The sequence below is a fragment of the Carassius auratus genome, chromosome 6 (genome assembly GCF_003368295.1).
Source record: "Carassius auratus strain Wakin chromosome 6, ASM336829v1, whole genome shotgun sequence".
NCBI lineage: Eukaryota > Metazoa > Chordata > Actinopteri > Cypriniformes > Cyprinidae > Carassius > Carassius auratus.
This window is the reverse complement of record NC_039248.1, coordinates 9,515,511-9,536,191: the sequence shown is the minus strand read 5'-3', so window position 1 is coordinate 9,536,191 and position 20,681 is coordinate 9,515,511. Positions and strand designations below refer to the sequence as shown.

Here is a 20,681-nt window from a genome sequence, read left to right as displayed (position 1 = left end):
AGATCATTTTAGCTGAACAGCCTATCATTTTTTGCACCTCTTTATAGGTTTTCCCCTCTCTAATCAACTTTTTAATCAAAGTACGCTGTTCTTCTGAACAATGTCTTGAACGACCCATTTTCCTCAGCTTTCAAATGCATGTTCAACAAGTGTTGGCTTCATCCTTAAATAGGGGCCACCTGATTCACACCTGTTTCTTCACAAAATTGATGACCTCAGTGATTGAATGCCACACTGCTATTTTTTTGAACACACCCCTTTCAACTAATTCAACTAATTGCCCAATTGCACAGCCTTAAGAGCGTGCATATCATGAATGCTGGGTCTCATTTGTTTTCTGAGAATCTACTGAACCTACTGGTAACTTGTTTGCCACGTAGCAATAAAAAAATATACGAAAAACCTTGATTATTCTGGTTAGTCACATTGTACTGCTATTATTTTGAACAAAACTGTATGTACAACGCTAATAAATTCGGCAAAGTACCACAGCATTTTGGCGTTTTGAAAATACAGTTGGCAAGCATAGAGTATAATGACTGTCTAGTTTCACTGGAATATGGAAGAACTGGGAAAGTAACTGCAAACACCACAATATACATGCAGGCATTCAGAGCAGAAGATTTCTTCGTCCGTCATCCCTCTGAAAGGTTTGCTTTTTTCTAGGCAGACAATTTAAAGACCTTGAAATCAATGAGACCTTGACAATTTTATGTGAATGATTTATTTAAATTTTTTCATATATATATTTATTAACTATTTGTGCTTCTTAAATTAATAGCACATTATTTAATTACCAACCCCTGCCACCCTAAAACCAATGTGATTCAGAACAGTACTTCTCATACAGTGACTAAGAAGACTGGCTGGATAAGGGATGGGAGGGCTTTTTTCTAAAAATAAAATTCAACAAAAAAGGAAACAAAAAAGGCACAACTAGCATTCACTTCCTGGCGTGGAAGTGTGTCCCCCTCTTGCAGAACATGCTGGCTTCAATATTTCAGCAAAAGTTTCAAGGGCATGTATCTCTGGATTAGGGATGCATTAAATTGCTACACACAAAACATCTCCTTCCCAACAAACCAGCTATCAGCAGTGGTGTCCTTCCCCCCCCCCAGATCAACCATAGATGGGAAACATGGAAGATTGTGCAGACAATATGACTGGACAAAAACACAACTTTCCAGTTTCTTAATAGCAAGATAACCTTCCCCACATAAAGACAGAAAAAAAGGAAAACAAGTCAATTATATGTACAAGGTGGAAAAAGTAAAATCTATTCCCATAATCTGTACAAATTCAGGCCTATACATCATTTACTTCACTGCAAAAACTGAATATTCAAAACAAAAACTATGAGAAACTACTTTGTGACAAAAGGGGTAGGAGAAAAAAAAAAAAAAAAAAGTCTTTTCCCTTTTTCCTCTTAACTTCAGGCCTTTTCAAAAAATAAACATTTAGCAACTGCAAGGGTTTCAGACAGAGCACAGAAAAACAGACAGGGCTCTGACATCTGTACATTATGGTAGAAATCAAAGTTCATATCTCTCCAACTAGAGGGTAGTGAGGAAGGGAAGTGATGTCTTGCTTTGCTCCTGCCGACTGGTCCCAGAATGGTTATCACTGGTGGAACTCGAGCTCGTCAACACTGATTACTTTAGTAGACGGCATGGAAGGGAGGGGCTGTTGCAGCACGTCAGAACCAAACCACTTGGCCAGACCCAGAGGAGGGCTACCACCTCTTCGCTGTGAATGGTTTGTCCGATGGGGACCATGGCTCTGTGACTGGGGGCCTCCTGATGGAGCCACTGGCAGATCTGTGGCAAAAATAAAAATAATTGAAAAACCACACAAAAAAGCTAAACAATTAGAATATTTGTAAAAATGTTATATATTCTCCCTTGTCTGGAAGCATCAAAATGTTGTTTAATTGCCATATCAGCAAGTCTGTCATCATGGCCAAGACAAATTTGAAGCTTCAGTAATAAATGTTTAAAGGGGGGTGAAATGCTCGTTTTCACTCAATATCCTGTTAATCTTGAGTACCTATAGAGTAGTACTGCATCCTTCATAACTCCAAAAAGTCTTTAGTTTTATTATATTCATAAGAAAAAGATGGTCTGTACCGATTTTTCCCGGAAAAACACGACTGGCTGGAGGCGTGGCGTGTGGGCGGAGCTAAAGAATCACGAGCGCGATTAAGCTTTTGCGTTGAGAGCGTTTGGAAGCTGTGACATTACCACCTTGAGGAAAAAAACATCCAAAAACCATGGCTAACAGTCAGATTCAGCCGTTTATTTATGATCCAGAATCAGATCCTGAGGCTGAAACTGAACGAGAGCAGCAGCAGCAACGACTCGCTCCGAGCGGGACACGAACTCGAGCGGGACTTCGTTGGGATTGCATCATCCTTAAGAAATAAACGATACGCAAATCCGTCGTCAAACTGGGCTTTGTTTGTAAAACAAGCATCTTCGAAATGCAGGTAACAAACACAAATACTTGCACAACTCCATTGATGCTCTGTAAAAATAAACTCCATCCACTGGTCCCTTAATGCTGTTTCTCTTTTGGTAATCTGTGCAGGGTTGTCTTGCCCTGGCAACCAAAAATACACTTCTCGTGACATTTCGCAACGCTCTCGCCCTGATCAGTGAATGCCTCTGCTCTCAGTGCTCTGCTATACGGGAGCGCGCGCTCTTCCGGCAGACATGCCCTAGGACCCATATAAGGAAATTCCGCTCCATCTAACGTCACACAGAGCCATACTCGAAAAAAACTTTCCGAAACTTGTGACAAACCGGAAGGAGTATTTTTGGAACAGAAATACTCCAAACTTACAACTTAATTTTTGAAACTTTGTCCATGTTTAGCATGGGAATCCAACTCTTTAACAGTGTAAAAAACTCAGTATGCATGAAATAGCATTTCACCCCCCCCCCCCCCCCCCCTTTAAAAGCTTGAATCTAGTTACAGACTGATACATTGGCAGATTTGTTTGGCAATTATGATCAGAAATGGATAAGAACCCCAAAAATTTTTGCTCAAAATAAATACCATCACATCAGAAATTCTCTGGATCACATTTATAATAATTAGATCGCATTAAAATCTAATTATCAGCCATGTTCTCTGGCCACCCTGTTCTCCATTAAGAAACTGATTAAATGTAACCACTGATATGTGATATTCAAATTTAAGACTTTTTAACAATGACATTAAATAGAAGTAAACAGCGACAAAAAAACAACAACTTTTTCAAATAAATGCTGTTTTTAAAGAATCCTTAAAAGAAAATTAAGGTTTAAGTTTCCACAAAAATATTGAACAGTAGAACAGTTTAACCCTGATTAAAAATAATGTTCTTGAGCACCAAGTCAACACAGAATAATTAAAGAGCCATGTGACGCTGAAAATTTTTTCGGAAGCCATTAGTCTTAATTGATAGAAATATAGAAACTGAATTGATTTCAGTTTTTAATATGAAAACGATGGTCATCAGTGATGCGCGGGTCAATGTATTAACAACCCGCACCGAACAGACGTTTTCAACTAACCCGCTCGAAACTTGGACCGCAAAAAAAGGAAAAGAAAATATTGTACACTCACTCATTCCGTGGGGTCTCGCTCAACCCAGAATGGCCAAATGGTTCAAAAATATGCAAGGAGACATTTCATTGTTTAGTAATATGGTATTTTCTTTGACGCTGCTAAGATGAAGTTGACGATCCGGACTCACAAATGCCAGAGAGAAATGCACATTTCATATGGATTACATAATCAGAGAGTAGCCCATTTATTTTATTATATTGTCTGCTATATATTTGCTTCTTATTTATAAAATAAAATAAAACATTGATCAAAATTAAGATATAATTTATACAAAATGAAAATCTTTTAAAAAGTTTTCTATAAAACAAAACTTAAGTCGTCAAAATCATGTTTTACCAAAAACAGTGTCTTCACCTTTTCTCTTGCCGCCTCTATCTCTAACGGCAGACTGAGCTTCTGCGTCATCTTTGCGCCCATTATTCAGCCAATAAAGTGTAGGCCTATGTATTTCAAAATTGTGTCTAGTACTATATTAATTACAAAGGTTTAATTGGCATCTTTATTTCAAATGACCCGACCGACCGCGCCCCGAATATCATTAAAAATATTTTTGGATGACTCATAACTGCGGACACCCGCTCATTTTGGATCAACCCGCACATCACTGATAGTTATAACTGCATTATAATTGCATTCAACCGATTGAATGCAGCCTTGAGAATGAGTTTTTAAAAATGTATTTATAAAAATGAACCAATCCAACTTTTGAACAGTAGTGATTAAATCACTCTAATGTAGTAATTTTAAGACACTGGTGCTGTACGTACTTGGTCTCTGTTGCTGTTGAAGCTGTTGCTGCATGACTGCTAACTGCATGTGTGTTCCTGCAGTTCTAGGGGCCATGAGTGGATACCCTGCACTACCAAGGGGATACAGAGGCTGCCCCAAGAGGGCTGGGGGCAAACCCTGAAGCTGAGACAGGTCTACAGCCTGAGGGAAAATCCCTGTTCATGCAGAGAAAGAACTTCATTATTCACTGTTTTTAGTTATCAACAGGAACATGTCTGGAACCGGCATGAATAAAGAGAAACCAAAGTCTGAAACCAACCTGTCTGTAATAATGTGGGTCCGAGCGGTTGAGGCTGAATGCCCTGAGCCAGCATCTTCTGCATCACACTTGGATGAATCTGGGGTGGAGGTCTGACCAAAGGGACATGGGGAAGCAGAGGAACTGGATACATCTGGGGCCTGGGGAAAGGAGAAGGGGGCCCTGATGACATCATGGTAGGAGTGTGGTGGCCAGTTGTTGATGTAGGCCTGGGTCGATCTGGGTCTTTACTATGACGATTCAGAGTAGGAACGGGGGTGGAGCATGCCTTTACCCCACCAGTCTGAGGACCACTTATGTCCACATCTTCCAGAAAGGAACTGGGTGATGGAGGCCCATCTATAAATTAAAAAGGTAACCGCTTTATGAAAAAGGAAAAGAGCTAATGTTTATTCACCCAGCTCTGATCTCTTGGTGTATGTGCATTGTATCATACCCTCCTGTGAGTTTTGAAAGCTCATGGTCTCCTCTTTACTTCCTGGTCTACTCCCAGGATCATCTCGACTTTTCTCTTTTGACTCGTACATTTTTTTGATCACAGAAGTGGGAGTGAAGGATGGAGACAGCTGCAGCAAGAGGGGGAAAAAAGTGATTTAAACCAAACACCAAGTCATTTGTTCTAGAGATGTTCCGATACCCTTTTTCTCTACCCGATACCGATTCCGATACCTGGGCTCAGGGTATCGGCCGATACGGAGTACTGATCCGATACCTGGGTGTGTATCTGTATATATTACTAGCCCTGTGTAAATTGCTAGAATTATTTTATGGTGTGCTTCAGACTTATCCCTTAATAAAACATGAACAAATACATGGTGAACTACTGTATTTTTATTATCTGACATGAATTTGACAGTATTTATTTTCGTAAGCGAAAAAAGAACTTCAAATGCAGCCAAAAATCTAACGCTGCAAACTAAAAAAGGTATTTTAGTTTTACAATATAACTGTATAAAAAACTGCAACAAATAAGTCTAGGAATATTAAAAAAAGATATACAAGACAATCTCTTTACAACAAAAGTAAAAAAAACAAGCAAACGTCTAGGCATAATTATTATTAAGAGAGACGTTTTATTACTACATAGAGACATAGCTAAATCTACTGTAGGCTACAACAGTAGCTTAACATATTGTCAATTTACTCACGTTGAACCGAACATTTATTTTGATGGGTTGCCATTAAGATCTTTGAGTGTCTGTGTTTATGATATGACAGTTTTCTCAAATTAAACCGTAAATTCTCATGAAGTGACAGTTCATGCGTTCCTGTCCTCATATAGTGACACAGCAGAGACTACAAAACGGCAAGCTCCCGTGCATCTGCACCAGTCACCCAAAGAGATTTAGAATTTGCAGGAGTAATATTTAAATAGTATTTTGCAGTTCAATATTCACAGACATTAGTGTGTGTGTGTGTGTGTGTATGTATATATATATATACACACGGCTACTGTCTGGAGCCCTGCGCTTTGACTAACATGGAAGCAACTGAACGCAGCTGCGGGTACCGAATATACTCGGAGTCGGTAACTACCGGTACTCCAGAGATATACTGCTAACCACTGATCTATAATATAGAAGTGGTTTCACTGTCTGTTGGCAGTTTAGAACGCGATGAGCGATCCAGTCATATATAGATCAGTGCTGCCAACACTTTTCATTTCTTCTTCGCTGCTCTAAACAGGGGTTGCTTGTGGCAACACCGCACAACTCCCTGTGTTTGCAATGCATTTTGAGCAGCGAAGAAGAACCGTGCAAGCGTTTAGGCAAAGCTAGCGGTCATAACTAGGTCTTGTTTAAGAAAATGGTATCAGATCGGTACAGTTGCAATCAAAATTATTCAACCCCCTTGACCTGCAAGACATTTTGCTGCGGTGAACATTTTATGAAATCAATTCAACAAATGCATCAGTAAAGTATTAGAGAAAGTTTGTTAATACACTTTTGAGTGATTCTGAGAATGGAACATTGATGAATCAGGATAAAATTCAAACTGGCTCTCAACATTCATGTTCAAAATTATTCAACCCCCTTTGTGCAGAATCTTTTATTCTTTAAAATCACCAATAAAACGCTGTCTGTAAGTGATTAGAAGCTTCTGTCACCTCTCTACTACAGTCTTGACCCATTCCTCGCATGGAAAAGATTCCAGATCACTGATAATCTTTGGTTCTCACATTGCCACTGCTTTCTTCAAATTCAACCAGATATTTGCAATGAGAGTTAAGCCTGGAGACTGAACAGGACACTCAAGTACATTCTATGACTGATCTCTGAACAAAGCAGTAGTAGATTTGGATGTGTACTTTGGGATGACTGTCCTGCAGGAAAGTCCATTGATCATCAGCTTCAGTCTTTGCAACAAAAGGCATCACAATTCTTATCAAAATGGCCTGATTCTTCAAAGAATCCATGATTTCCTTCATACAGTCATGATTTCCACTTCCTGCTACAGTAAAGAAACCCCATAACAGGACTGATACACCTCCAAGTTTGACGATGGAGATGGTGTTCTTCTGCTTATGAGCTTTGCCTGTTTTGCAGCAGACATACCGCTGATCCATGGGTCCAAAAAGTTCCAGTTTGGTCACATCACTCCATAAAACATTCCTCCAGAGCTCCACAGGTCTACACAAATGAATTTTATCAAGTTCAAGTCTGCCTTTTGTTCTTCTTGATCAAGAGTGGTATTCTGCAAGAGGTCTCAATATGAAGGCCATACTTGTCTAGTGAAGTGAGTGAAGTGAAGTGACGATGGAGATGGTGTTCTTCTTATACACTGCATTGAAATGGTTTTCCTCCTTTCATCTGGTCATCTTCCAAGTCTTTGGCTGTACATTGCAGGTTTTTCTCAGTTGCTCAGATTAAACGTTTTATGATATTGTGCTTTTTCTTCAACACCCTCAAAGGTTTTCTGGTAAAACACACTTTAAACTTAGGGAATAAGGCTGAGAGCTGTGTCTCCAGGAACTTTCAATGTCTTGGAAATCTTCATATAGCCTTAGTCTTTCTAAAGTAATACAATATTTTTTCTCTTTAGCTTTTGTGAGATCTCTGTTGACATTTTTGCTACTCAACTTCAACACATGCATGGGCTAACTGTATGTGTAACAGCTCAAGCTAATACTGTTTTTAATAGAGTTTCTAAATGCTTAATTGTGTTTTGAGACGGTTTCATTCACCACCATGCAAATAAGTGATTTAAAAACAGCAATATTGAATAGGGGTTGAATAATTATGACATAACAGTATTATTAAAAAAAATCTAACTCAAAACTATTACATCATATATTGACTATCACTTTTAATCTGCCAGTGAACTGTTATAGATGCAATTTTTATTTTATCCTGGATCTTCAGAAAGGCTTGTATTTGTAAAGTACTGTAGTCTCTGAGGGGTTGAGTAATTTTGATTGCAACTGTATATGGGTTCATGTACTCGCCGATGCCAGAATTTGTTGTGGTATCGGAGATATTTCCGATATCGGAACAAATCTAATTTGTTCTTTGGGGTTTTCATTCTATAGAAGGATATTTAAGTTAATTCAAAACATACAAATGGCTCTGTAATGCTGCAAGTTGATCAATACATCAGATGTATGATCAAATGCCTCAATGGCAGTTAAACTAAATGCGATCGATTTGGCTTACCACACTTGTTACAGTATTTCCAGGTGACGCCCGTCCAGGTAGGTGAGGCCCAGGTGAACGGTTCATCCTGGTTTGTCTACAAAAAAGGAGATATAGATGCAAATAAATCAATGCATCACTGTACACAACATTATCAACCCCTTCCATTCATTAGGTTACTCTTTTGGATGTACTGTAGCAACTGTTCGTTTTATGAATAAAAGCATACACTGATCAAATCTGGTTAAAATTGGACCTTTTCAATTTATAGCTTTTAAATTTACAATCATCAGGAGAGTCCAATTCAAGAGGAGAATAACTAAGTACTAAAAGGTAACTGTGATTAAAGAGGCTGAAACCATTAGCAAGGTTTGCTTCAGGACAACCTGCCTATTTTGTCTGATAATCAATATTACCTGTTATGAAATGCCTTCTCGTGAGCCTGTTTGTTGTAGCTTTGTTGGTACTGTGGGCGATTAAGAACTGCCAGTTCCTGCTGAAACAAAGCTTCCAGATTGGCCTGGTCCATTCCCATTGGCAAACCTCTCATCTAAGAATAAGGAATTAATCTCCGATTTACAAAATGCAAAACCAAGTACATACTCTAGTATATTTTATCCTAATTGCATGTTAACAGCCTTTACACAAAGAGAATGTAGATTCTCAGAACTAATCGTATATTGCGACACTCCTAATATACCAGTATTGACTAGAACCATGATATTCGAAGCAAAAATTATCGATATCGTGTTAGTGTATAACGATATACTGGTATAAGCGATAAATTAAAAATGAACAGTTAATTTATGATAGCATCATATTGTGCCTTAACACTGACACCTGTCACACAAGATGCATTTTGGGGAAAGAAAGCCATGTCCATCAGAGAAAGTTGTCATTATTTTACTAGTCATATAATTTGAAATGTTATATTAGCCGGTTAACAGCAGAGTGCTGTGTTCATATATTTAAGTAAAGAGTGATTTTAATACAGTATTGCATTTTCTTTACTCATCTTATTTTTGAATTTGCAATTCAATACGGCCTGTGCATCGTTAAACTATTTCTTTTGTTCAAATCTATTAACGGTTAAACAATTAAAACTATTCTTGAAAAATGGAGCGACCACATTGCTACATTAAACTTGTAAAATTTTAAGTCGGTCGCAGTGCCACGCATTTAATTCCTCATCTGCGGTCATTTTATAAGGATCATAATTTAATATATATAACAATGAACAATATTTCCACAGCATTTATTAATCTTACTTGTTAATTTCAGCATTTTCTTATGCATTATTAAAATCACAAGTTGTGTTTGTACACAATAACGCACTGTGAACAAATGAACAATGGCCATTTACATTAATATTTATAAATTGCATAATGTATTAACTACAACGAACAAACAAATATACATATATATCCTTGCCATAGTATTAGTTCTACCTGTGGTGTATTCCTGGCCCGATGCAAGTCTGAAATTTGATCCAACACATTTTGTGGGCCAGCAGGGAACCCTGAGATTCAACAAAAGATGGGTGAGGAACGTGGAGGAACATTCATGTTGCAGATTTATCATGCCTCTCTTTGTTTCAAATCACTTATAATTAGGCCAACTCATTTTACCTGTTGCAGGTGGCATGCCTGGAAAAAAGTCCTGTCTCTGTGGGAAGAGTGGGGGTGAAGTGCGGTGGTGTACGAGGCCAGGCATAGGGGCAGGAACAGGGCCATGAGAGGCAACCAATAATTCCTAAAGCACAAAAACACAAGATCTTATATTCTTTGTCAACTCAACACCATAAACTTGACTAGAACAGTGTTATAATACAATGATAAGATGTGAGCTTCAGCTACAAGGTTACTAAAGCTGTCTCAACACCACAGGATAGGTATCAGTTACTACTAGGTCTGCACGATAAAGCGCATGTGATATTTAATGCACATCTTCTCAGTAAAGCCGGTTTTGTAATCAGCGGTAAATCTCCATCACCTACGTGCCTTTACATGGAGCAGCATTTACTACACAGAGCCGTTGTTTACAAACAAACTGCACAAAAACACGATCATATTTTGCTTATGTTCTGCACAGCTTATCAGTGAAGAACAGCCCTGTGTAGTAAATGCTCCAAGATGCACTTTAAATAATCACATGCAATTTATTGTGCAGCCCTAGTTACTACAGTAAATTGCTAGTGGTCAACAGGTATTTTTTGACAGCCGATGCCGGTATATTGACCGATAGCTGATATGAGTCTCAATTAAGATTTAAGAAATTAAAAAAAAAAAAAAAAAAAAAAAAACTTCTACATGAACTTCGGGTATTTCTAACAACCGTTTGCACCATTTCTTACAGTTTATAGATCAGTCAAATCACATGAATGAGTTTTCTAATGTCCTGTCGATTATAAATTTGTTAAAATAACTTTAGAACAAACAGAATGTCTTTGATTGACAGATCACCTGAAAGATGTTTTTCTGCTGAGAGGCAGGTACCTGTGCCTCTGATAAGGGCACAAGAGCAGGATCCACTGACTGCTGCTATAAATGAGAAAAAAAAAAAAGAAAAAAAAAAGGGAAAAGTGATAAGAGTTGGAGTATGAACCAAACAAAAACAGATTATATACAACGCATGCCATTTGGTCAATAAAGTTTTGTTTGCTGAAGTCAAACACTGATGGCACCTATATTATACTGGTGAACGCATGAGCAAAAATGGTTAAAAACCAAGCATGTTACAAAAGATTCACTGGAGTCAGAACAGGATATACCAAAGCAATGCATGCAAAAGTTCACTGACAATTCAGCCACAACTGCTAAATACAAATTTATGCCCATCACTAGTCAAAATAAACACTCATTTACTAACAAGTAAACAGCACTGGTTTGTGTTGCATGCAAAGAAGAGTAATACTCGAGCGCAACAAACTGGGCAACCAATATGTCAATCTCACACATGCAGCTTTACCTGAGGCTGAACAGCATGCTGCAAGCTCTAACAAAACCATGCAAACATAACCGATGGTTGCACACTTACATTACTCCCGCTGGCTTTGGGGTGGGTGGGCAGGGTTCCACTTGCCTTCATGGAGCTCACCAACTTATTAAATGCAGACATGTCAGGGTCTCGCGGCCGTGACGCAGACCCAGATCCTTCTGTCAGAGCCTTTTCCAGATGCTCCACCATGAAGGGAGTTCCCCCACCTCCAGTGGGCTGTTTTTGAGGTAATGATGGCGCTGGTTCAGGCTGCACCTTCAGTCCCTTCAGACCCACCTCCACTTCCTCCAAAGACAGCACCACCCCCGAGTTTGCTATAAGAGGGCAGACATAGAGGAATTTCAAACGCTCTCTTTAATAATGGCCAATTTGACATCATCTGTGGCCTGCTGTTTATAGATCAAAACAACACACACCTCAGTGGGCAATATTCCAATAAATATATACAGGATGCTACTCACTGCTCTCCTTTAGGTGAGCCTTGTTGACATTCAAAGTGGACAATAACGGTTTCAGGTCAATGTTGGCTTTATGCAGCAGCTCCAGAATATCCACCTTCTCTTTGCGTTCAACTGAAGAGATGGGGGTGAAGTACAAAGACGTACCCTGATTTAGAGATCCAGTATGAGGTTCCAGACCTGACATGCACACAAAATGATTGTGCCATTTTGGTAGGTACATAAAACATTACCATTCAAAAGTTTCAGTATGTTTTATTTTTCAGAATATTGCTATTTTGAATGAGCATAGGAGTCTTTAGAACGGTGCCATATACATATAGGAAATAGAGTGTGTATTAGAGCCCGACCAAAATATATATATATATATATATATATATATATATATATATATATATATATATATATATATATATATATATATATATATATATATATATATATATATATATATATATATATATATATATATATATATATTTTTTTTTTTTTTTTTAAGGGGGAGCCTCCTGGGATCGCTAGATCAGTCAGGGCTAGACCACGAATTTAACCACCCGTAACTTCCAAACACTGGGGACTATTGCCGCGGAGGTGGTCTTAAAGAAGGGCTCTAGACATGGACTTGATTTGTAGAGGGTTCCTCGAGCTGAAGAGATCCTCCAAATTTGGTGTGAATTCGCCACGCCGTTACGGAGATATGGCCGTTCAAAGTTTCAATGGTTTTCCATAGATTTAAGCTTTAAAGCGTTTCATCCAGGTCGCTTCTAGCAAGCATTGCAGTGGGCTTTACTGGACAAACCAAGTAATTACACCATCTCAAGCATTTTCTTATATTTTGAGTAAAAAAAAAAAAAAAAGTTTTTAACTCAACGGGAGGGAAATGAAACTGTCAGAAACCAAAGTTGCCTGTGTTGTCAGTCTCCCCTCTTCTCCCTCCACTCTGCAACGCACCATTCCCACTTTTCTTTTTTGCATTTTTAAAACTGGTGAGAACTTACCAGTGCTAAAACAGGGGGGTTTCATGACCCTTTAACTATAAAATTAAAACGCTAAGATTATAATTAAGTTAAATATTAAAAATTAAATAACTGATAATGAGTTCAAATATGAGAAAAAAAACAAGTCTGTTACTGTTATTATTGTTTATGTTAACTTGCAAGTTTTTGCATGCCTATATCAAAGACAAGTGGGCAACTTTGAAACAAAACCAGGTGAATAGACTGGAACAGGAAAGCGTTACCAGCTAATCTCTCCAACTCCTCATGCGGTGTGGAACGCAGACTGCTGGAGCGGCTGCCAGAGGGACTTCTGTTACTGGAGAACCAGCGGCTAAAACGACTGGCCATGACCGGACCATCAGCAAGAACATCTTCAATCATCTGGAAGGAAAAAGAGAGGCTCCCTGGTTTAAACTGTTATAACTTAGAAGCAGGAAACAGCCATGGGGAGTGGATGACACTTACGTGATTAGTGTCTGCAGACTGCTTAGCACAATGGGGTGAAAAGTGTGCATTTTGGAGAATAGTTTCACTTACAAGGTCCCCATTTCTTAAAACTACATAAAAATTTGGCACAACGTAGATGTGCATAACCCGCCAATCAACCCTAATCCCCAGTTACAACAGTATCAATATAATCTTTACAAATCAGATGGGCATAAATTTGCATTCCATTGAGTTTTCTGTATAATTCAAAACCAACAAATAGCGTGACGCCACACAAATGCAAAACCAATGTCATATTTAAAACACCAGACGTGAGCAGGAACATATGAACCTAAAATGGGCTTGCTGAACTATTCTGCAATAACCAACACATAACTACCTCCAGTGTTATATTCACAAAATACATGCAACTAGAAACAATTCATTCATTAGAGAAACAAGAGGCATCAGGGGTGCTGCAATACAAATTGGTCCAGAAAATGACAACTTCTAAATAGGTACAAATGTAACAGGAGCACAGTAAATGGTACAGAGCAGAGTTTAAAAAAAATAAATAAATAAAAATTCATTATAGATTAATAAACTGCCCACAAAAGTACCTAATAACCACATGAACCAAACATTACTTTTAAAAAATCCTTAGGTGTGATTTGTCTATTCCTTCTCCCTTTAAGACAAGCCAGATATTTTGTGACTATTACCCTTAAAAGCATGCAGTGCTCCCCATATCTTACCGAAGCCAGGCCAGGCATGGTCTTTTCAAGATTGAAGAACTCATTGAAGTCAAATTCTCCATGGGTTTGCTCTGGAAGAACCTCAGCATGTGGAACCTCTTGGTCAGCTCCTGACTGTTGAACTACTTCAGGGTCCACAGAGAGCCCACCATTACATTCAACTGCAGGTGTGGAAGATGGAAAAAGCATGCTGATAAATGCACTGATCCAACAACAGAAGCATTTCTTAGGTGTTTGCATTTGTACAATACATGCCTTCTTTAACAGTCTCTGGCTTCTTCTTAGAACGCTTGGTCCTCCGCTTGTCGTCCTCCAATATCTTGTCATCAAAGCCAATGAGCTCAATGGTCTCTGACTGACTACTGGGCCCACCAGAGAACCACTCTGGCTCCTCTTCAGCATAAGAGTCATTTCTTCTTCTCTCACTGAACACTCTTTTGTCTCCAAAGTCTCGCTACAGTAGAACACACACAAAAAAAACAACGTTTTATTCTTTGAAAAACACAATAGCAAAAGGTTCCTTTGTACCAAACTCTTATCAAAATACCCTAAATCTCTTGTCCTTAAATTCACGTTCTCGGTCTCGCTCCCTCTCCTTGTCAACTCGTGCGTCCCTCTCAAATACACGTGATGCAATGATACGGCCACTCCCTATGCGTCGAGCTCCCCCTAAACGGAGTGACTCGTTCTCTTTGTTCTCCAGAGGGCTGATGGGGCGGCGAGGAAGGGCAGGGGGTGCCACTTGACAACCTCCACCAAAACTACGTCGTTGTGGACTAAGAACCACCTCAAGGTCATCATCTTTTAGACGTTCCCGAGGATCTAGGGAAGAAAAAGTTAATTCTGGGTTTTTTTTTAAGCAACAAGATTTTGACAGGCAAATAACAACAAACTTCTTGGCCAATTACCTGCAATTCTGCGTTTAAGCGGAACTCTGTCCTCTGCATAATCTTTCTTGTATCCTTCTGTTGGACAGCCGTTTTCCGAAGATGGATATAGTGAGGCATGCCATTTTTCAGGGTCCCAGACCCCATCACTATGAAGGAAACAGTACGGTTAACACTTAAAGCTTAGGTTCTCCATTTATGTCAATTTAAAACCGCATTAGTCAGTAATGTCACAAGAAGTGCATTTAAACAAATATCAGCTATAAATGAATTATTTGATTGCCTAATACAGGAAAGCAGTGGTTAAGTGCTAAAGAGCAAAAAATAGATTGGCTTAAAATTGTAATGTTCATGTATACGCAACAGGAGTCAATAATCGCACTGATGTGTTTTTTTTTATGATATCCATGCAAGATAATATGGTGACACATTCAGAAATATTCAAACTGAACTGGCAAACAAACACTAAAAAAGTTCACCTGTCATATTTCTCTGATAGACACTCTGGCCTCTCATTGGAAATGGGCAATTCTTTGATTTCCATAAGCTCTTCCTGCAAAAGCAAACAATTATCAGCATGATAAAACAGTACAGAACACTTCACAACTAAAAGTAAACTAGCTTGCATGTTCCCAGCCGTTGATCCAAGTTGTGAGAAGTGTCGAATGTATAACCAGCTAATTTAACTCGCAAGTTCCAGACCTGTCCTGCTCTGTCTTTTTTCTGGGAGTCGGTCTTTGATTCAAATCTCAGCTATCACTTCTATTAACATTTATTCTCCCCATTAATTGGCCTGTTCTGAGTTTTTTCTCCACTGCATTTTGATGCACTGGAAAAGTCCTCACCACAACCATCTCCCTCCCATACTCAGTGGATAAAGGATGCCTTTGTTCAATTGGAAAATCTTAACCGCAGTTCCACCGTTATATTTTAAATTATTTGGTTACCCTTTTTGGATAATGTTAATTCTCTGTGCTGTGGCTAGATGTAAGAGACTTAGGTCTCTGCAGAGCAAAAGTGGGCATGTATAACCTTGTGGGTGTTTTCAAACTCCTGGGTGTTTCTAAATCATGCATCTAAATGATCCCCCTTACCCAACCCCACCCCTAAACCTAAAAACACCCTGATCTGGTAACTCCCGTTACTTTCCTGCAGAGACCTATACTTGAGATGTAACTATTGATTGATTGCCCGTCCGTTCTGCTACAAAGTCTGTTGTTTTTAGAAAGTCTGTTGTTACCAGGCAAGCACTATATTTGCTGCAAGTAAATACTTTTTTTTTTAAAACCTTTTTCTCCCTCCTTTTCGCCTAACCTATTGGTCTCAAACTCAATTCCTGGAGGGCCACAGCTCTGCACAGTTTTGCTCATCCAGCTAATCAAGGTCTTCAGGATTACTAGAAACTTCCAAGCAGGGGTGATTTGGAGCTGGTTGGAGCTAAACTCTGCAGAGCTGTGGCCCTCCAGGAATTGAGTTTGAGACCACTGGCCTAATCTGTTATTCAGGTTACCACTCACAACTTCCTGAATGAATGTCTACTTTGTTTAAACTTTTTTATTGTTATATACAGTTTTTCAACATTGGACAGTGCTCTCAACCTGTGGGTTGGGTGAAGGGGTGAATGTAATTTTTTTGTATTATTATTAATGATGTTATTACTTTGTTTTTTATCCCTCTTCCCTTTGTTTGTTGGTGTGAAAATGTAATAAGTTATATAAAAAAAAAAAAACACCTTTCACAACTGAAACATTTCCAACAACAAGAGTGCATTTTTAATTTCCTGAAAACCAGGACCGCTGCACTGCAAGGAGAACACATCTCATGTTGGTTCACCTTAAACAACTCACTGTTTTCTAGAAAACCTGCAGTACAATCGGAGCGTAAAAACAAGTGCCACTGAGGGTTGATGCCTTGAACAAAACCAAATGTTCAAAATCAAAGAACAAAAGTGAGGCAAGCAACAATACGCATTTTGCCATCTACTGTTCAGGAAATAAATGTGCAATGCCAATCTCACATTGTTTTAAATCCTGTCACATGACTACAGTTTACACTTTGTGTTGCTCGATTTTTACTTCTAGGTATTGACTAAAGTTAAAGTGCTCCTATTATGCCATTTTTATGGTTGCTAATATATTTTCATAAGTCTCCTAAAACATGCATGCATGCATGCAAGTTTACATGCATGCAAGCTGCCATTGTTGTGCAATAGAACATTCAAAACAGGCTCATTAAAACAAACACAAGATGGATTGTGGGTAGATCTTTTCAAAATACACCGTGATTATAAAGCCTATGAAAAGCACACAAAATAAAATGCACTGAAAGTAGTAGCAAGTGGTGCTGTGCGTATTGAGCGAGCAGAGCGAAATCTTCAGAAAGACGCTCAGCGCTCGTTTAGGCAATTTTTGACATAACTATCGATCGTGCACTGTCGGCTTCATAACTTTGCAGAGTTTGTGTTCACATACAGCTAAAATGATGCACTGCATGAAAGGTAATAGTCGAAAAGGCTATTAGGGGCACTATAAGGATTTAACTGCTATTTATCCAATTATACATGCCCGTCAAGAATAATTCAATGTTAAGTTGTTCAATTCAATGCAATTTTACTAAACTTAATTTAATGAAACTGTGTTTCAATAAAATGAAAAATAGAGGGATTAGTATTGTAATAAATCCTGAATAAGATTTTTTTTTATTTTTTAAAGAAAAAACGCCACCATCAGTTTCATTGTTATGTAGTAACAAGAGTAAGCAGCTGCTGCTCCTTCAGACTGACATGAAATGAAAAATCCCTGAATCTATTTTTGTGCTTCCACTTAATCATGACTTTAAAGCCTACTTTAATAAGCTTCAGACATGGTCTTTTATTTGATAGGACATTTAGAGCTCTAAAAGTTACAGCATGTATTCAAAGTACATCACACTGTAAAGGCCCCTGTATACTTCATACGAAATCGAAGAACGAACTAATATAATATCATTTCGAACAAAATCAGGCCAAAACGAAGTGTTTTGGCAGTTCAAAACGGCTCAACATAGTGAACTTTCTGGGGGAGTTCGCTTTAGCTCCTAAACACCTTTGAGATTCAATTGGTCCATGGCAGTTAGCCAATTGGTGGGTGTGTTCTGAAACTTTTTTTGACACAATTTTTAAGGAGAGCAACATCTCCTGAATACACTGGATTGTCGAATAGCTGAGCTGCATTGGTCCCCGTCTCACACCTTGCTTCCCTACACTTCATTTCATTGTTTTGCTTAGGGGATACACGCAATCATCGTGACACGTTTATATTAATTTACACCCCACCTCCAGCAGCGCTGGGGTGTTGGAGAATTGGTTAGAAGTATACTGCCGCTCAGCCTTTTCGAACTTCTTTTTGCCCCAAAATGAAGAACGAAAACGAACTTCGTTTGAAGTATATCGGGCCTATAGATCGAAGTTCATGGCAGGTTGAAAGATCAAGGCAGATTTGCTCCTCAAAAGACATTTCCTTCTAGGGGTTGTGACTGTTCTCACCTTGGTATATCTATAGGCGGAGGTTACTAGTGAGTCCTTCACCATTTGCACTACGTTTTCACCATTTTCATCCTTCTCCATGATTCAGGCGGGTGGTCAAACTGAAGTGAAGCCTCACTATCAGACACCCTAGGCACCTGTGAATGAATTCTATAGCATTAGTTTAAGTGTCATGTCAATGTAATTCACATTTGGCTCAAATACGATTACAAATATTATATATATATATATATATATATATATATATATATATATATATATATATAAATAAAACTAGGTATTCAATCCAGACTCCCTGAGCTATTATTGTACAAATAGACTGCAGGCAGTTTAACACGGATTACATACACCCCGTAAAATCTATAAGAATTTAAATATAACTTAAATATACTTTAAACGGTGTAGGGATTTAACATCAGGTAAATGTCTGGCTCCTGAGTAGCTGTTGTATTAGCAAATGACGAAGCAGACAGCAAGCCAACTACAGAATACTAATCAGACTGATGCAGGAACAATCACGCTACAATTTCCCACATGAAGAACGGGTCTATTTTGAAAAGAACCAAGCACCTTTCTCAACATATTGATGAACCCACCTGATATCTGAAAAGGTGTCACAGCACCGTCTCTCTCCTCGCCTGGATAACGTTACCTCAGTTAGCGTCTGGCTATCGGTCTTATACCAAACTACAACAGATGATGCAGTCAGTCCAGGTTTCAGACAGGACGCAGATGAAGCTTTCTGCCTAAAAATAAAGTTTCTCTCTCGACAATCTTGACAGGAGGTTCGGATAGTCCCTGTCGCTCCAGAATTAATCGCTAATTGGCAGAAAGGAGCATTTCATTAGCAAACTGGCTAAACTCATCAAGCCGACGCCGACTATTTACTTCGGTTCATATGGAAAAAAGGCTATATTTGCACCGTTTCTGAATTTTAATTACAATTTTGGTTGGTCTCCCCTTTGGGTTTTTTCCGTAAGAGAGAAAACCTTCAAAATAATTCCGTGTTTGTTTGTGTATTTATAGGCTAGTGAGCCGGGTTAGCAGGCTAGGAAACTTATCCCCACTCATGAAGCTGCACAACGTACATAAAAAGCGCGTCAATACACTAAAGCTCACATATATAAGGACCAATCCCAGCAGATAACTGGGTTATATCACTTAATTAAAGCTTGTAGTCCGACTGCAACAATCAATGTACCTCGGGGTACTTTCTCTGAGCTCTCTCTTTCGTCTCTGTTCAGTCGCAGAGCGGCGAATTTCTTCAGATCTCTGACTGGCTCTGAGAAAGGCCCCAATCAAGGATTATATAGTGTCTAATCACGCCTTCTTTAAAATTTTAAGAAACAGACACTCACATTCGATTGTAATTTCAAATCTAAAAACAAAAAACACCAGATTACGTGGTTACTAGTGTGTCTTTTATTCAGTGGGGTTGACAAGAGACGTTACGGAATTTTAGAGCAAGAATAAATTTCAGGCAATCAACGTGGTCACCAGTTATAAATTGTAGTCACGTGACAGGATTTAAAAAGCTTAGTTGAGTTGCTTGATTTTTTTATTTACATGATTCTGACCAAAATTAAAAGTATTTACGTAGTATTTATGAAGTTAAACAAGTATGAACAATATGGGCAAATTCCTTGTGTGCTTCCACGCACTTGACGAATGAAGCTAATTCTAATTTTGAATATGTTTTAAGTTTATTTGTCAACCACGAAATATATAATCAAACAGTATTTTTAGAAAAATTTAAATAATTATGTAACAAAATGTAATAAAACTCTAAAAAACAATAAGTGTAATGACATTAAAATGCAATAGAATAAAACAAAAAACAGAATTGACTTGTATGTATGTGTGTGCACACATAAAAAGTAATTGAAAAAGTTAATACATTAAATAAAATAAAAAATTACCAGCATAACAATTTAAGAGAAATTTATAAAAAAAAAGATCACTCTGACTCTCAAAGTGAAAGTGACTATTATGTCCCTTGCAATCATTCATTTCCAAGCTTGGAAACTTCCACATGAATAAACCCGATAAATCCTACACACCTGATCTATTTGTAGTTTTTATTGACATGTTGAGTCATTATGCGTGAGTCACAAAAACAATTATGTTCTATGACGCCATCAAGAGATTAAATTGCCCACATACGCAGTTCCTGTTTAGTAGGGTGATAACTCTCCTAAGAATAAGAAATCTCACAAACTGATATGTTGATCATGGCTTTGTCGGGACTACTGCCTGACATTTTTAAATGAAAGAAGAACACAACTTGCACTGAGGCTCAATATGAAATTCTGTGTACAGTAAAGGCATAAAAGACCAGTTCTCCA

General features: G+C 38.3%; 1 protein-coding gene across 4 annotated transcripts; it reads right to left on the bottom strand.

Moving 5' to 3' along the window:
- Window positions 1-708: 708 nt before the first annotated feature.
- On the bottom strand, window positions 709-19,621 carry LOC113095185 (eukaryotic translation initiation factor 4E transporter-like). 4 transcript variants are annotated; one of them, XM_026260822.1, is made up of 20 exons: window positions 19,538-19,617; window positions 18,933-19,023; window positions 18,337-18,473; window positions 15,293-15,366; window positions 14,835-14,962; window positions 14,474-14,748; window positions 14,182-14,380; window positions 13,927-14,087; window positions 12,988-13,126; window positions 11,751-11,927; window positions 11,329-11,603; window positions 10,755-10,832; window positions 9,921-10,044; window positions 9,741-9,811; window positions 8,709-8,842; window positions 8,314-8,389; window positions 5,097-5,226; window positions 4,661-4,999; window positions 4,380-4,556; window positions 709-1,817 (listed from the first exon to the last, which is right to left on the bottom strand). In XM_026260822.1, the coding sequence occupies exons 3-20, from the start codon at window positions 18,415-18,417 to the stop codon at window positions 1,621-1,623; spliced, it is 2,835 nt and encodes a 944-aa protein (XP_026116607.1). In that variant the 5' UTR covers window positions 18,418-18,473; window positions 18,933-19,023; window positions 19,538-19,617; the 3' UTR covers window positions 709-1,620. The 4 variants fall into 4 exon arrangements, with proteins under 4 accessions (XP_026116607.1, XP_026116622.1, XP_026116624.1 ...); XM_026260837.1 differs by having other exon boundaries at window positions 10,755-10,829; window positions 18,933-19,621; XM_026260839.1 differs by having other exon boundaries at window positions 11,751-11,861; window positions 18,933-19,621.
- Window positions 19,622-20,681: the final 1,060 nt, after the last annotated feature.

Bases quoted from the DNA above. Each gene is read 5' to 3' on its own strand.
- LOC113095185 (XM_026260831.1), bottom strand. From the start codon at position 18,417: ATGGAGAAGGATGAAAATGGTGAAAACGTAGTGCAAATGGTGAAGGAC. The intron at 8,843-9,740 runs GTAGAACTAATA...CCTTATTCTTAG, and splicing joins GGGCCAGGAATACACCACAG to ATGAGAGGTTTGCCAATGGG. The intron at 4,557-4,660 runs GTTGGTTTCAGA...CTGCATGAACAG, and splicing joins ACCCACATTATTACAGACAG to GGATTTTCCCTCAGGCTGTA.